Consider the following 17,710-nt stretch of genomic DNA (forward strand, 5'->3'; position numbering starts at 1 on the left):
TTGCAGCCCGAAATTATTCTGTACCAGAAAACCACCAATAGCACTGAATCAAGAACAAATAAAACAACAAAACGATGTAGAAACTGCATGGACCCATCAGGTCGTGGATGTTGCTTGAGTGATACAGTACTGTGTTTCACATTTTGAGAAGTTTTTCAGTGAAAAATGTCAATTCACAGGTGGGATTCTGAGGTTATACCTCACCACGCTTCCTCTGTTGTTGTCCTGCACTTTTAGTTCTCTTTTGCTTTTGCAAGGTCTTCCCATGCGAGTAACGATACCAATAAACCACGTTTGTTTGCAGACGTGTGTGGTCACTGTCTCTGCATCTTTCCTCCGCCGTGACTCTCTGTACATGCTCAGGCATCTGTCCTGGTAGAGGTAGACCAACGGTGAGTCAAACCTGAGGCAGATGGTTTGACAGTTTACAAGAAGACAGCTCTCCTGTCTAAACAGATGTCTGTCTTTTTTAAACAATGGAGGGAGACCCTCTCCGTCTCCGTTGGATTTCTTCGGTGTAGCAGACGCCCCTTCAGGCAGCATTGGAGAGTGTTTCCAACCAACGCAGCCATGGGATCATTATCACGCAGATTCGGGCGTGAAGGTTTGAGTCAAATCGTCAATTTGACAAAAATACGTCCCTGGGCTGGTGTCTGTGTCTGCTTTAACATGGCTTCAGATTGCAGAGGTCCAGCTCCTGAGGCTTCCTCCTCCCAGAGCAGTGGTCTCTGGGTAGATTCAGGCCTTTCTCTGTCAAGCAGCGCACTGGACGCCTTTTGAAGCCCCTTCCACATGACTTGGAGCAGTGAGACCAGGTCCCGACGTCCCACATGGGGCACGAATCCCCACACGTTCTCACCGCTACAGGCCTGTCAGTGCCGTCACAGTCCACCGCCGGACGCCCCTCCGTGCTCTGGCAGTGCACCGCTCTCTTCTGCAGACCGTTCCCGCAAGTCACTGTGCACGAGTCCCAACTTCCTGTCACCCAGTGACTGACCGGCCTCTTACTCATCATCTGCGTCTTGGCCTCCACCCTGTTGCTGTCCGCCAGGACGCTGTTGTGCGCCGCGTGGCTTTTATCCTCTTTCCGCAGAGTCTTTTCCTCCTTGCTCTCCTTGGCGATGTAGAAGGAGTAGCGCACCCTGGGAGGAGTCATCTTCCCCACAGACAGCACCTCGACAGTCAGAGGCTCCTGCAGCGGTCGGGTGGACTGAAGAATCTCAACGGATGTGGAGGTGCCGCTGTAGCGCATCAAGCTGCCCTTCACCAGCAGGTCGCGCTCCACGGCCGACACCACGTAGTTGCCGTTCAGCAGGTACTTGCCGTGGCGGTTCTTCACCGCTAAGTAGTTCTCATCGCTGACCATCCCTCGGTAGCCGCGCTGACGGACGTCGATGTTGGAAGCTCCGACGGGCAGCATCGCCACGAAGTTGTAGCCGTGACTAAAAAGAAAAGCGTGGAGATGAAGAGCATTAATGATGCTGAATGGCCACTGGTTAGTCTTTCAAGACAATGGATGTAAATAGAACTGAAGTGACAGATGTCAAACAAACGCTTCTAAAAACTCTTGGAATTGGATTTAAAAAAGAAAACAATACCAGTCTCCTATTCACTGTCTATGGAGCAGCTCCAGACTTTATACAGAAGGACATGAGACTTGGTGGTTTCTGGCTTCGAGTAGCTCATGTTCGGAAATATTGATTAAACTTTCTTAGACGATGGAAATAACATATTGGAATTCTTAATTTAGAGCCAGATATAGTCGGCTAAACTTTCCTCAAACCGTTTCTCGTTAGTCTTTTGAATAAAGCAGATTGATTTCCATGAAAATATTGGGAATCACTGCCGAAAGGGGCCGATCACACCGAGATGAGCGGCTGCAAAACCATTGTTTTTCTTTGGTTTTTCAGGCGTTTTTTAGACGTGCATAAAAGTAAAAATATTTTTCAGCACCAGGCGTGTAGTCGCACCGCTCGTCTATGTCAAACTTTACCAAGGCAGCCAATCAAATCAAGCAAGAGGCGGGCTTTACAACCTTACCACTGACTTCCTGTTTTGATGCCGGTAGATCATTGATATTAGCGTTTTTTAATTACGATGAACTATATAATTTCTGCTTCACCAGCTCATCAGCTGTTTTGTCCGACTCCTCTTTTGCGACGCCTCTCGATGTAATCGGGGCCTACGTGTGACCTAAGTGTCGTCCATTTATACCTCTATACTTGTTGAGAGTGAAGATAACGTTTAGTTATTTCTTCCTTTTCAGTAACACACAGACAGCAAAGACATCTCCATTGCAAACCTGCTCACAGCAACATAAAGTTCATCTCTGCGTCGTCCGAGACCCAACAATAAAGAGCGGCACGGCGTGTGCCGGCGTGCTACTTACACAGGTTTGGTGAACATTCCCGAGACCTTCTTGCAGCCCTGGTTGGTGCCGCCACACACGCCGCACTTGTCAAACTTCCTGCTTGAGTCTAGCTTGCCATCGCAGCCCGCCTTGATGCATTTTCCTTGAACGCATACAGCCGAGGTGTCAGGAGAGCAGGGCGTCCCGTCCACCACCTGCAGGGTTTCAAGACATTACATCTTAAAGGTGGATAACATGTAAGCAAGAACAACAACAAGAGGAAAGGAAAGAGCAAGACTTGCCACATATGTGCTCCACCATATACATACTTTATTCTTCTAACTAAACAAACATAATGAACCAAAGAGGTACATCAATAGAATGTGAAAAGTATCACCAGAGGGAGTGTACAGTGAACTTTAGTGTAAACGAGATGTTGGATAGCATCGCTCCTACGAGCTTGTTTCCTTTCTGGTTGCATAAATAGTTGCTGACAAGCCACAGCTGTGAGGTGATCCTGTCCCTGCATGTTTCCCCTTCTCACCACTCTCACCGCTCTCTATTAAGGCACCAACATATCACCTCTCACTAAGGAATAATGGAACAAATCACACCAGGCAGTGACATGCCAAACCTTTGTGAACAGAGAGCTGTGTCTATGAAAGTTTCAACTACACCTCCTGTGAGCTTTTGACTCACCATGAGGTGTTCAGTGACAAAGAGTTCAGATTGCATTAGTGAGTACAACAGTTGATACACACTTAGCTCAGAATATAAAACACGTCTAGGAGGCAACCTCCGGTTCTGAAAAGTAAAGCCAAAGCTTCATGTGTTAAAGCTGCATTATCTCTAATGTCCACCAGGGGGCGGCTCCTCTGGTTGTATAGACATCTATGAGAAAATGACTCTACTTCTCTCTTGATTTATTACCTCAGTAAACATTGTAAACATGAGTTTATGGTCTCAATCTCTAGTTTCAAGTCTTCTTCAATACAGCATGATGTTCATTTAGTACATTATGGTCCATTTAGAGTCAAACAGACCATAAAGCAGGGGATGCTTTAGGGCGGGGCTACACAGTGATTGACAGGTCTCTACCAGAGACGTATACGGCGTCTCTACGTCACTCCTCCTCAGTCCAGATATGGTCAGTAAAAAACCAAGATGGCGATGGCCAAAATGCCAGACTCAATACTTCAATAATAATAATACATCAATTTTCTATAGCGCTTTTCAAAATACCCAAAGACGCTTTACGAGGCAGAGACAAACTGAACAAACAAACAAAACAAAAAAAAAAGGCCGCAGTACACAAACCAATAACTGACATTGTCATTGGCATTGTGACAGTCTACGGTCTTAGCGTTATATACAGATCTAAGTGTGGCAGGACTTGGGTTTTCGCCCCCTGATGGACATTAGAGAGAATGCAGGTTCAAGACTTTGCAGCATTGGCTTCACCTTTCAGAACCGGAGGTTGCCGCCTTTTAGGACTAAAAGCTAACAGCATTACTCTACGTATCGTCTACAGGCTGTAACAACATGCACTGCAGCCAGTAGTTATCAAGTAGTCAATAGCTTGTTTGGCTAGAAGTAGTTTCTGTACTTTACTAAGGCAAATATATGATACATATGATCAAAATAGTCTATGTTCTTGAACTTATTCCATGTTTTTCAATGATTAGAAAAAGAGTTCATTGCTAAAACAGACTTGATGTTGTGGCCCATCTGAGGAATAGTTAACATATTAAATCAGCTACGTACCTTTGGAGCGAGGACGTAGAAGTACCCAGTCCCGTTGGCGCGGCAGATAAGCTTGCATTTGTCCTTGGGAGAGATGCCCGAATATTTTGGAACCCAAACCACAGTGGAACCCAGTCTGTTGGTGTTCAGGTTCAAACCATTGAACGCTTCACACTGCTCCTCGCGGAAACTCTTACCTGGAGACGCAAAAAACAGCAACCTCCCATTAGATTGACAACTACTCCAACACTGTTGACCTCTTACAGGATGTGGTTGCAGTTTTGCATTTGACCACTCACTTTGTTCTTTCTGTTCTTGCAGAACATATGTGCATTTTTCAAAGACGATGGTGGCAGATTTGCTTTTTGAAATTTTTCCCCAAAACAGGTCCTTGAATCCAAACAGAGGTAGACAACAGCAACTTTGAGCTAGCGAGCTAATCAAGCTAACGTTATCTCTAAGGGTTGGTGTCAAACACCGTTCTGGCAGACTGGCAAACGGGGTCCATAGCTCCATAGCTTACATAATTGTTCGCATTTTCAAACTTCACTTTTAACGTTCATCCAGGGCCAAATCCTCCAGTGGATGTGTCAGTCATGAAATGGGGCTTTTCTTGACATATCCTAGAACCCCTCGATTTAACTTTGGTGGTTTGCAGGTAATGATAGGTTAAGTTACTAATATACACCCTTTTACAGTTTGTAAACAATGATGGCGTATGTAAGTGTCATCTGTTGCCCTGAAGCGGTCGTGATCGTTGTCTGAACTGTAGAACCGCTTTTGGAATATTGATTCTGACAACCCAACATGCAACAAGCAGACATTTTGATGCTGGTAACAGTTTAAAATCAAATGTTTAAAGCTTGATAACTCATCTGGATGGCCGGGGCAAAACAACACTAAAGTTGATAACATGCACACGCTTATTGTAGATGATTGTTGGCTGTAAAAGGGTCTATAGGTTGGAAGGTAGTTACCTGTTTTTACATTAGGACCGATAGACACAGTTTCATCCATTCCTTACAATTTTGCTCACTTGTTTTTGGTTGCTTCAACTTCTTCAAAGTTAATTGTACAATCACTGTTTGGGGAACATGTTTTTGTTGAATGGTCACAGCCCTTAAAGTGTGTCTTGCTGTGTGAACGTACTCAAACAGAGACTAGTGTACCTGTTTCAGGACAAGTGTTGAGGTTACAGGAGCGATATTTGATGCGAAGGCCGTAGCAGTATTTGCCTCCATTCTCAGGAACGGGGTTGTCACACTCCCTCTTGGCCAGCTGAACTCCTCCACCACAGCTCCGGGAACAACCTCCGAATGCTCCCCACTTCCCCCAACGGCCATCCACCTGGGACAAAAGACAAAACAGGCAAAACGGTACATCAATCTGTGATATAAAAAAAACAACCACCATCAGCACCGGGCTCGCTCTCTGCACACAATCACCTTGATGTGCATGGTGTTGTTCTTATCCGTGCAGGCTCCTCGGTAGCAGACCCTGCCGTTGCCGCAGCCGGTGCCGTCTGCCCAGGGGAAGTGTCGGGTTTGGCAGACCAGCTGGCCGCGGGCCTTCCCGGTGCACCACAGCTTGGAGCAGGGCTGCATGTACGGGCAGGGCTTGGAGCCGGGGCCGAAGGCCAACTCACACTGGCGGTGCAGGCTGTAGCTGGAACCGGGCAGGTTGTCTGAGAGAGACAGCAGCTTTTGAGGCTGGTCCAGCAGACAGTCTCCTGAAGACACAAACCAACAATATTACAACCAATCAGACAGCATTCACATTGAAAACCTTAAAAGCACCAATTTGTATTTTTGTATTTAATATGAAAGGTGTTGCTTGACGAACCCACAAAATATCGTCTCATTTTGCCTCAGCTCTACATGGAGTTTGTGCATCTTTCAGCTCATTGTTTTGGTTTCAAGGCTCCCAACTTTACTTTGCTGCAACTCGTTTCCAGCAGCAGGCAACTGTTTCCAGTGCAAAAGCTAATAAACCTGCTTAACGCTACATGTTTAGCACCAAACAGCAAACCAGCAGGTGGTAAAGATCCAGATACTTCCCTCAGGAGTTGAAAGAGAACGAAACCTACAGTAGCTAAAGGAAAGGGGATTGTTGGACTTACGTTGTTGGAAAGAAACAAAATGCTGCTGTTTGCTAACCCGTTCACCATATCAACTTATTAATGTGGTAATATGTCAATGTTTTGCTTGTTGCACTGCAGCCATGTGGCCAATAAATCAATACATGTAGCATTAAGGAGAAATTAAACATCTAAATAAAACAATTAACTCAATTAACTCTACTACCACAGCATTTTGTGATACAATTTCTGATTCACCCGTCCATAAATCTTAAAGAATATTATAGCTTGGGTTGATGATCTTGAGGAATAACAAGAGTAAACTAGATTTTTTTAAATAATCCAACCTAAAAAGCCAGCCCAGTGTTGCCAACTCTTCTCCAATGAAAGTAGCGAGCAGCACAAGCTTCAAAAGTTGTTAAATGTAGCGAGAAAGTTGTTAGTTCTCCTGTCAGGAGAATTTCAACAAATATAACAAAAAGTGTTTTTGAAGAAGATTACCAACCCTTAAAACCCCTAAAAGACTAAAACAAACTATATTCATTGTCAAGTGGGAGGAGTGCAGAATGAATTTTGCTCCTTCAGACTGTTGTGCATTAGAAGGGTGCTCCGGCTAGTCCATTTAAGGTAATGTTGACTGCAGGTTGTGCAAGGCTGCAGGACAATAAAACGATGGATTATAACATTAAAAGAACGCTCATGAATGAGCTTTAAACTGTTGGTACTGAATGTTCAGTAACTTTTCCTTCAGTCTGCACGAAGCCAGAATGCAAGCTGTCTATATGAGACGGTACAGGCACCAGATAATGTTTAGATTAACCACATGACTCTTGTAGAAAAGACAGCCGTGTTAAACTTAGTAAATGCTCATTTGCTTGTTAAAGTAAGTGGGCTGGTCGATGGTCACTTATTAGAGTTTACACACAGACAGACAAAGACTTGGCATAAAGGAGCCACTGAGGAGAAAAAGCAGAGTAATATATAAATACACTTTGGAATGTTTTATTGAACGTGGATACTGGAAGTGGATACTCTGTCATCATCAGCATATGAAATTACATCTCAAGGAAAAAATACTTCCTCGGATACACTTTATTGAACTCCAGTGTGATTCTGCCACAAAGTGTTTCACATTTCTGTCGAGGCAAGTGAGACTCTGCTATGTGCCAGTTCTATAATGAAATGCTCACATTCTGGCTCAGAAATCTGACATTTGGTGTCTTAGAAAACTATTTTCTCTGCTCTCATCTACCACTGTACAATAGTTACTTTATGTCTGGATGTGACAACACCAAAATACAACAAAATATACTTTTCTTTTAGCTCTGATCAGCATATAACGTAAGCGATTATGTCCGTTTGTCATTCGCAAGCATTTCCCAGAGCTTTGCCCGAAGCTGTGAGGAATCAGCTGGGAGCTGCATGTTGTTGTTCAAACAAGATTTCTAGACCATGATGCAGATCCCATGTAAGGTTATTTTGGCTTGGTTTTAATGTGCTTTGGGATCAATTATTTCCTAATTTCATCATGAACTTGTCTGTTCGAGAAAACATTCCTTTTTCTTCAACAGGTCTACTATGACGTGACAACTGGTGTACAAGTGGACATTGGTCAAACGTTGGCGTCCACCAACCAAACGTTGGCGTCCACCAACCAAACGTTGGCGTCCACCAACCAAACGTTGACGTCCACCAACCAAACGTTGGCGTCCATCAACCAAACAGATCGGACCTCAGCTGTGTCATATGTGTGTCTAGGGCGGGCCTGTTGTGTTTCTGGCCACCTGCTGAATGTCAGTCACATTCACCATCTGTTTTGGTCCTCATCAACTCCCAAGATGAAAATCTGCTAAACGTTCCACTAAGTTTGGCAGATAAACACTAACTTTCTCCTGTTTTTTTCCTTCTGAGCTTTTTTGGGTAAAAACAGTTGCCTGCTGTGGCAAGAAACAAAGTTGGTGAGACTGAGCCAAGAACCTGAAGTTGTGGGCCAGAAAACCAAAACAATGAGCTGAACAAAGCTGCGTACATCGCTACAGTGATCGCTGTCACATTAAACAGTGATTGACATATATAAATAGTGATTTCTTCATATAAAAAAGCAAGTAGGTAAGTGCAGCTTTAAAGGGTGTTTAAACATGAACAACTAGCTTCCAAATCCAAAACTCAAATGTGTGATTCCATCAAGTATAAAGTGTGTAACATGGATGTGTGGCCATAGACAATGAATTAAAGATGTTATAGACGACACTTAGAGCAGCCGGGTGAATAGTAGAGTATAAAGTACATTTTCTGTTGCACAGCTGAGAACAATACGATACAATAAAGCTCCTCTGGTTATAGAAAACACTAAATCAGTCTCCCATTCATAGTCTATGAAGCAGCTCCACATTACATTTGATACTTCATACTTCCTTTTCTGGTTCCTGGTTTTGAGAGCGAGCAGCTCATGTTCACAGATATTGATTTAACTTGCCAAGACCATAGAAATATTATATTGGAAATCTACATTTACAAGGTTATTTATTGACATTGTACAACACAGTCGTGCAGCGAAATGCAGTTTGTAGTCACATTTTGCTACAAAAGTCTTTATTATTGGTTGATTGTCAACTTATACAAGGTGTTTAGTTGATACTGTGCTGTTATCAGGTTTTGTCCTCTTGCTATTGGATTTCACTGTGTGATGTACTGTGACGTGTGTCTGAAAGAGTTGACCCGACACAAATAGATACTGTATGTTAAAAAAACAAGTGAAATAACTTTATATCTTTATATCAGAGTAAAACATAAAATAAGTATATGTGATCACTTCCAATTTGAAACTGATATTGAATATAACCGAGACCGAATAGAGCCAAGGTCTTTCTTTGTGAGCACAATTAGATTACAACCAGCTGAGAGCACGAAGCCTGGACAGAATTAGTGAGTCCAGAGACGCGTACAGGAAGTGTTTACTAACCATGACCTCTGTCCAGGAACTCGGTAATGATGGCGGCGCTGCACACGGACCAGGGACGGCTCCTGTCGATCTGAATCAGTGTGGGAGACATCATGTGGTTGTCCTTTAGTTTCCCAAATACCTCCTCACATGCCTTCACGTTGTCGTGGGGCATGTTGAAGACGTGGCCTGAGGGACGATGGGGGGACAGACAGAAGGTTGTTAGAGTCAAGTAGTAAAAACAAAAGTTAAGTTTAGGCAACAAAACCAACAGTTGGGTTTAGGCAACAAAAGCACATAGTGAAGTTTAGGGAAAACTGTCTCAAATTGTTTGAAAAACCACGACCATAAAACCACTAGGCGGTTTTGAACACGTCTTCTATTTGAACGTCCTGTTTGTTGGATCCACCTCTCCTCCCGACCAACAATAATCATTTTTTGGGAAATGATAAAGTACGTCACGTTGCTCTGACTGTTTCTTAGTCACGTAGATGCATTTCATTTGTGTATCCACCACCAATAAGGATCTTAATTGACTTTCCTTTGCCATTGTTTTCATGCTGACAGACAAAACTGCCACGATACTGGGCTGGACCATTCCGCAGTCTAGGAGCCCCGACCGCAAAGACTCTATCACCTTTATGTGAGAGTCAGGACAACTCGGTACAACAAGTCCAATCCTAGCTGCAGAGTTTGGGATAGTTCTGCTGATGCTAGAGAGCAAAGAGGTTACAGTAATTGAATCGACTAGTTTTGAATGGATGACAGTTTCCAGATTTTTGGGAGAAAGAAAAGGTCTAATTCTTGAAATGTTTCTGAGACTGAACCTCTGTTTTAACATGTTTGTCCTGGTTGATTAACAGAAAGAGAAACTTTTTACCAGACACCTCAACACACATGTAAGTATGAGGCAAAGCAAACTGGACTGATTTGAAGCTGATGTCATAGCAGACAGGAATGCAGCTATGCATGGGAATATACAGCACGGCGTACGTCCATGTTCTAAACCGGGCCTGACGGGGGAATTTAGTTCCCAAGGAAATCATTTCACTCCTTAAATACGAACATGAAGTACTTTCCAAAAGAAAAAAAACAGTGTTTTCAATCATGGAACAGGACCATTTTGGGAGGAAATGACTTTACATTTATGAGGACAGTGTAAACCAATTCCTCTCTGGGGGCCTCGGGAGTTACTCGTGCATCTGGTTTCAGGAGTCTTGCTTCTTTTAAAGCCTCAACCACTGATTATAAATTGAAAAAAAATGAAATGTCACTTGTATTATGAATAGGATTTGCCTTAACAAGACAGTTTGTCAAACTACAGAATACATGTTTAATACCACCCATTAGGTTTTATTGAAAAAGTAGGATTAGCGGTGTTCAACTTCAGCTGCTTTTACATTTACGTTCACAGACTAAAGCCAGTCATTTAGAGCTGAAACAAGGAGATTTGTGAGTCAGCCTACATGACAGATTAATAGAGAAAGAATTGCAGCGCTGTAGATTCCCCTTTTTTGTCCAAATAACAGCATGTACACTCACCTTGAAACAGCTGTTATGTCAATCAATATTTGGTAATTTTAGCTATTTGACAAGAATTTTAGAAACAGTGATTTTAAAATAGAAAAGAATAGTTCAGCATTTTAAGATAACTGATATCAATCTCATGTCTGTGGGTTAAGTAAGAAGCTGGAGCCAGTTTAGCTAGCCTAGCTTAGCATTACAATTGTAAACAGCTAGCTAAACTCTGTCCAGAGTATAAAATATACACTTTAAACTGTCTGATTTCCACAATGTGTCTTGGTGGTTTTAAAGCTGTACATGGAAATATTGTAAAATGACAATTTAACGGCAGGTATTTCTTGACGAACAACAGTTAATCCATCTGACCAGTACTTCAATGTAGCATTTACGGCTAAATTGCAAGATACGGTTGAATGAAACCTGGCAACAAGACTTTAGGAAGCATGTAGCTGTTTGTATGCCAGGAAATATTTCCATCATGCAAAATATCTCTTTCTGCACAGGTTGAGCAAAGAAAGATACAGCGTATTAATTGGTGAGATTTAGAGGTGTATTTCTAAAGATTGGAAAATCTGGATTCATATTTGATCGGTGATGCCTAGTTTTACAGTTTGATCGGAGTTAACGAGCTTCACCAGCAGTGATTGACAGCTGTGATAAGAGACTCATCAGCTCTGTTTGGTTCTTTTTCTTGGGCTGTGATGGAATCAGGCGTCAACTTCCTGAAGTCATTCCTAAAGTGTATTAAAGCTGCATTCTCTGTAGTGTCCACCAGGGGGCGACTCCTCTGGTTGTATAGAAGTCTATGAGAAAATGACTCTACTTCTCTCTTGATTTATTCCCTCAGTAAACATTGTAAACATGAGTTTATGGTCTCAATCTCTAGTTTCAAGTCTTCTTCAATACAGCATGATGTTCATTTAGTACATTATGGTCCATTTAGAGTCAAACAGACCATAAAGCAGGGGATGCTTTAGGGCGGGGCTACACGGTGATTGACAGGTCTCTACCAGAGACGTATACGGCGTCTCTACGTCACTCCTCCTCAGTCCAGATATGCTCACTTCTATTCACTGGTCGCTAAAAACCAAGATGGCGACGGCCAAATTGCCAAACTCGAGGCTTCAAAACATCAGTCCACAAACCGACGTGTGACGTCACCGTGACTGCGTCCACTTCTTATGTACAGTCTGTGGCTGGAATCTTGCAAATAGGAACCGGATTTAGTTTCACAGATTATCTGTCTCATGTACAGCTGTCAGATTATATTGACAGTTTGAGCAATTACGACAAAAAGTTATCTTTATTCAAGTTATCAGCTGTGCACAAATATTTCAGACTGTCAATCTCGTCTCTCTCTCTCAAAAAATATGCAAATAAGAATATTTCCCAAAATAACTATCCCAAAGCCATTTCAACGCCAACTGCCATAATTCATGCCTAATTTGGCAGATTACATACATGAGTGTGTGTTGAAGCACGCTGCAGCGCATACCATACTCTTATAGAGGATTGGAGGTTTTAGCCTGAAGTGCAAACTGTCTCCTAAAGAGCAGTGAGGGTTCTGTTCTCGTATTTCTTTTGCTCCATTTATCCCTTCACATCACAGACTAACTGGAATGTTCACGATAAGTGTACATGTGTTAGTATAATGTTATCATGAACAATAATTCATGCCGTCAGATTTGTCTAGCTGTTATCTCTCGCCTCCCATGTGCAGCTGCACGTGTGCAGAGTTATGTTGTGCAGCTGTGACGTCCAACACAAACAGATCTCCACCTTGTTCTCAGAGACCTGCTGGTTTTGATTGTGCCTGACTAATGAGGGAGTGATTTAAAAACTGAACATCAGGTAAATTAAGTTAAATAGTTGCAGGGATTGAAAGTGCTCTGGGACCAGGACTGAGAACCACAGCCATGTAGATCATCAAGTTACAGAACCATCCAGCTGGGCCAGTTTCCACGCTGATTATGCGTCAAAGCAGAATTCCTTTGACATTGTTCGCTTGCATGCAGCTCTGCAGCGTATCTCACTCTGAGGCCACAACACAGTGTCAGTGAGTTCATCAAATAGCTGCAGATTGCAATCTATTGGTTTCATGTACATGAACACGAAATGTCAGTTTTTTGTGTTGCTTGTTGTGGTGGACACACAAATTAAAGACATATACGTGACTAAGCAACAGTCAGTGCAAGTGACGTACTTTATAATATCTAAAAAGACGACTTGTTGGTCGTGAGGGGAGGTGGATGGATCCAACAAACAGGACTTTAACCAGCAGACGGGTGTTCAACACCACATCCTGGTTTTATGGTCGTGGTTTAGTTGCCTAAACATAACTGTTCATGGTTTTGTTGCCTAAACCAAACTTTCGTTTTTAACGTAATGTCGTACCGAAGAAGTCGTGCTGAGAGACACGAAAAAAACAGACAATTTATGTCCATGTACACGAAACCAATAGATTGCATTCGCGACTATCGTGACTATTAGTGGAGGCCAAACAAGCATTAGCATCTAAAATGCATAATGTGAGTGTTCAGTCCCCTAAAATCACAACTTGCTCACCAAGTTCGTGGGCTGCTGTGAAGGCGGAGGGCAAGCCGTCATCCTCGATGACGGAGCAGCTCCTCTTCGGGTCACACATGGTCCCGACGTCAGCCATCCCCAGCGTATCACAGGTCGTGGCCCCGCAGAGATCCTGGAGACACAACCGGTCATTTCAACTTTTATTTCATACAAATCTTGATCGATCAGATTGGAGACTTGGAGTCTTGTTTCCAAACATGTTTTGTGTGGCTGTGCCTTGAGCTACAGAATGAGCACTAATACAGAGCACATGGGACTGTGGTTTGTTTATTGGTGCTCTGTTCTTAAAATATATTATGGCAGAGGGTCAGGGGAGATTCCTCTCGGTGTTTAGTTAACGAGGTAAGAAGAGATGTTGTGAGGGACAAGATGAGTCCCACCTGCATCTGGCTGGGTCAGTCCACAACCAACTCTTACCCCGTTAAGTATATCTGCCCGTTTTTAGTGTCGTGGGATTAACTTTGTAATTGTAACCAATTTGGTCCAGTCAGAAATATCTCAACAGCTTTTTGATAGAAAGCCCTGAAATTGTATTCCCTCGTGATCCACAGAGGATGAACCCTAATGACTCTGTTGATCCCACGGCCCTATTTCTTGTCTCGACAACTGTTTGATGGATTGCCATGAAATTTGGTGCAGACATTCATGTTTCCCTCCGGATCCATTGTATTAACTTTGGTGATCCTCTGAATTAGGGCTGGGCGATACGGTCAAAATCCATTCCAAAAAAAGGCAATTTAATTTTTCAATATGTTTTCTGGTAATTCCGTTATGAAATAACCAAATAGTTTTGTAAACTCCTGTTTAAATGAAATACTTGACAAATGAAAAGTAGACACTATTTTCTCATTTACTGAAGAACTTTAGTGCAAAATAATCACATTGTTTGATTTGTAGTCAGTGTGTGCTGGTTATTATCAATTTACGTCGTTTTTGAATCACGATATCATCACGATTTCACCATTGAAAGACGATACATTATTACATTAAATTATCATACTACTCTGAATTCTCGTCCATCATCAGGTCAGAATTTCAATTCATCCAGAGCTTCTGTTTGTGACCAAATACTGCCAGGATGTTGACATGACGCTCCTCTGATTGTATAGAAGTCTATGAGAAAATGACTCCTTCTCTCTTGATTTATTACCTCAGTAAACATTGTAAACATGAGTTTATGGTCTCAATCTCTAGTTTCAAGTCTTCTTCAAAACAGCATGATGTTCATTTAGTACATTATGGTCCATTTAGAGTCAGACAGACCATAAAGCAGGGGATGCTTTAGGGCGGGGCTTACTGTGATTGACAGGTCTCAACCAGAGACGAATACGGCGTCTCTGCGTCACTCCTCCTCAGTCCTAATATGGTCACTTCCTGTTCACTGGTTGCAAAAAACCAAGATGGCGACGGCCAAAACGGCAATCCACAAACCAGTGAGTGACGTCATGGCGACTACATCCACTTCTTATATACAGACTATGGTTAGCATGCTAGCATTTAGCTCAAAGCACGACTGCCACTACAGTACAGAGTCTCTGAAGCTGCTAGCATGGCTGTAGTCTATCTAACGTTGTGAGCCTCTTCCCACTGGAACAATTTAATTTTGAGTGAAAATAGCCGTGACTCCTTGGTCATCAGGAAGATAATGGTCTCTTACCTAAAATTGATTTTGCCTCCGTGTCTTTGTGTTCCATCAATATGACTTTATTGGGAGTGAAAACAAACACATAGTGGACGGTGAACTTGTTAACCCAGTGTTACGATGAGGCCAGAAGCACCCTCTGCCAGCCATGTGTATTCCACACCACTTTCTCTCCATAACCTATGACAAGATTTTTTCCATCTCAGCAGCTGCACCCATTGTGCCCTACAAGGACAACAACGCCGGACCCGGACTTTCCTGCATTGAATTGCCCTCAGTCTAAATAAGGGATCTTTTTCTCCATTACTACGGTGATTTTTGACCTTAAAGGGATTTTGCATGTTGCCATGCAGTCGAGGAGCGAGCCCGCGTATCAGATGGACAGCCAGAACCAAACTGGACCTAATGGAAAGCAGGCATTAACAACCAGACAGAGGGAACTGGCTCTGCTGTTCTTTTCCAGTGACTCATTTGACTAAAGGAAGGAGACTATAGCAGGGCTGTGCAGTCAGCAACACACAGGTTAATGGATGGATGACTGAACACAGGGACAGTTCATATGTATTGTTGTAAAGTCAATCAAATGACTGCAAACATATTTTACAGGCTTTTAAAGGTCTGCTCCATCAGAAGGCGGCATCGTGGTGACGTCCCCCATTGGTTTTGTGGAGTTCAGCATTTTGGCCTTGCCATTTGTTTGTTTTTTGCAACCAGTGAACAGGAAGTGACCATATTTGGACTGAGGAGGAGTGACCTATACACCATATATGTCTCTGGTAGAGACCTGTCAATCACCGTGTAGCCCCGCCCTAAAGCATCCCCTGCTTTATGGTCTGTTTGACTCTAAATGGACCATAATGTACTAAATGAACATCATGCTGTATTGAAGAAGACTTGAAACTAGAGATTGAGACCATAAACTCATGTTTACAATGTTTACTGAGGTAATAAATCAAGAGAGAAGTAGAGTCATTTTCTCATAGACTTCTATACAACCAGAGGAGTCGCCCCCTGGTGGACACGAGAGAGAATGCAGCTTTAAGACACTTTGCCACTGGCTTCATTTTAGAGAACCAGAGGTTGCCTCCTGGTCTGCACCCGGGGGCCCATTGTCTCATAACCCGTCCATGCACAAGTTGTGTACAACTGCAGCATTTTATATTCGATTCTTTCCACCACCAGTGTGAAACATGACAGCTGGGAGTGACCTGCTTACCTGCTTGGTGAACAGTATGGCCGTGTCCCAGTACTCTGGGTGCTTGTCGCTGTGTTTATTCAGCTTCTTCTGCCAGGAGCAGAAGTTGCGCAGAGTCAGCGCTGCGTTAGTGGAAACCTTTGGTCCCTTGTCAGCTTCTTTTATCACCATGAAGTCCACCACCACTATGTTTATGGAGTTGAGGATGCTGGGGTGCTTGTAAAGCCTGGCCGCCACTGACATCAGGGTCATGAGGTAATGCTTCAGGTCATCCCCGTGAAATGCAGCCATAGATTCATCTGCCACCACCAGCACCTCCACGAACCTGGGGATGGAGGCGAACCTCTTTGACCTCCCCAGGGTTTTCAACACCGTTTCAGCTAAGCCATCAATCTCCAGTCCGCTCATGTGCTTGTACTTCTCCAGGGACACGTTGAAGTTGGCGTCAGGTGTGACACCGCACCTGCTGGTGGAGTTTGCGCCCGAGTGTGCGGCGCGTGTCCAGCGGCGGATGACGTGCGTCCCGTTGAAAGAGTATCCAGCGTCTCCGGTCCCGGTGTGGCTGATGAAATACTCCATGCCGTTATAGGAGAACCCCCCCTGGAGACCTTTACACAGGCTGAGCGCGGCGAAGGAGTCCGGTTCCGCGTTGACGGTACCGGAGTAGAAGCATTCCCGTAAGTCCGCGGCTGCAGAGGAGGCGCCGGATGCTGAGGAGCCGCTCACGAGCAGCGAGCTGCCCGGTGCGAGGAAGCTGGAATCCGGCGTGAGGTGGAGGTAGAATTCCTGTTTGAATGCACTTAATCTAAATACTATCTGTCTGTCATTCATCTGCTCCGCGCGCCGGTGCAGATGCTTGTCATGCTTCTGATGATCCACGCGGACAGGTACGCAGAAATCCACCTCCGTGCAGTGCGTTAGTTTAAAATAGAGCAGGAACTTTGTGAAGACAATCAGAGAACTAATGAGCGCAGCCATCGTTGGTCCCGCTCAGTAAAGATCCCACTCAGAGACTCGGTGCGTCCGCACGCAGTGGAGATGTTGCGCGCAATAGCACGGAGTGTGTCCGCGTGCGTCCCTCAGAGAACTAAGCATCCGCACTGCCCTGCCAGCTTCTCTCCCATCGTGTACCGTTTTCCACTCTGACCACCGGCTCATCTGAGCTGCTGAGCTTTTTAAAGTCGCGCTGTCGACATCTGAGGGTCGTGCGCGCACGAGAGAGAGAGAGAGAGAGAGAGAGAGAGAGAGAGAGAGAGAGAGAGAGAGAGAGAGCGATCATTGGTCATGCGTCTGGGTTTGTGCTGCAGACCGCAGCCACTTGTAACTCTCCAAATATTATTGTTGCTGTATGGCAGGCAACAATAAATGTGACAGGAGCTGCAGCATCACCCCCCCCCCCCCCCCTTCCGCCGCCCATACTCCACTAGCGGACAGGCAGACAGACAGACAGACAGACAGACAGGGACAAAAGCCAGTTTCTTACATTCATTTAAAACTAATGCACCTGCACCAGAACCTTCCAACTGTAAAGCTAAATATATTTGTCTGTGTTTTCTCATTCCATAAAATATATTTCTTGACAGACATTAAATTAGTTTAATGAATAAAAAACCCCACCATAATAATAATAATAACTAGAAAGTTAACACACT

General features: G+C 43.8%; 1 protein-coding gene across 1 annotated transcript; it reads right to left on the reverse strand.

The window, feature by feature from the left end:
• Positions 1-664: 664 nt before the first annotated feature.
• Positions 665-17,036, reverse strand: LOC142938679 (A disintegrin and metalloproteinase with thrombospondin motifs 15-like). Its single transcript, XM_076082010.1, has 8 exons — positions 16,080-17,036; positions 13,201-13,333; positions 9,133-9,300; positions 5,539-5,822; positions 5,263-5,440; positions 4,115-4,290; positions 2,390-2,565; positions 665-1,442 (listed from the first exon to the last, which is right to left on the reverse strand). Exons 1-8 carry the CDS (start codon positions 17,034-17,036, stop codon positions 665-667), a joined length of 2,850 nt encoding a protein of 949 aa, XP_075938125.1.
• Between the last annotated feature and the right edge of the window lie 674 nt (positions 17,037-17,710).

Source organism: Anarhichas minor, unplaced genomic scaffold (genome assembly GCF_050575085.1).
Source record: "Anarhichas minor isolate MPS153535 unplaced genomic scaffold, ASM5057508v1 ptg000088l, whole genome shotgun sequence".
Taxonomy (NCBI): domain Eukaryota; kingdom Metazoa; phylum Chordata; class Actinopteri; order Perciformes; family Anarhichadidae; genus Anarhichas; species Anarhichas minor.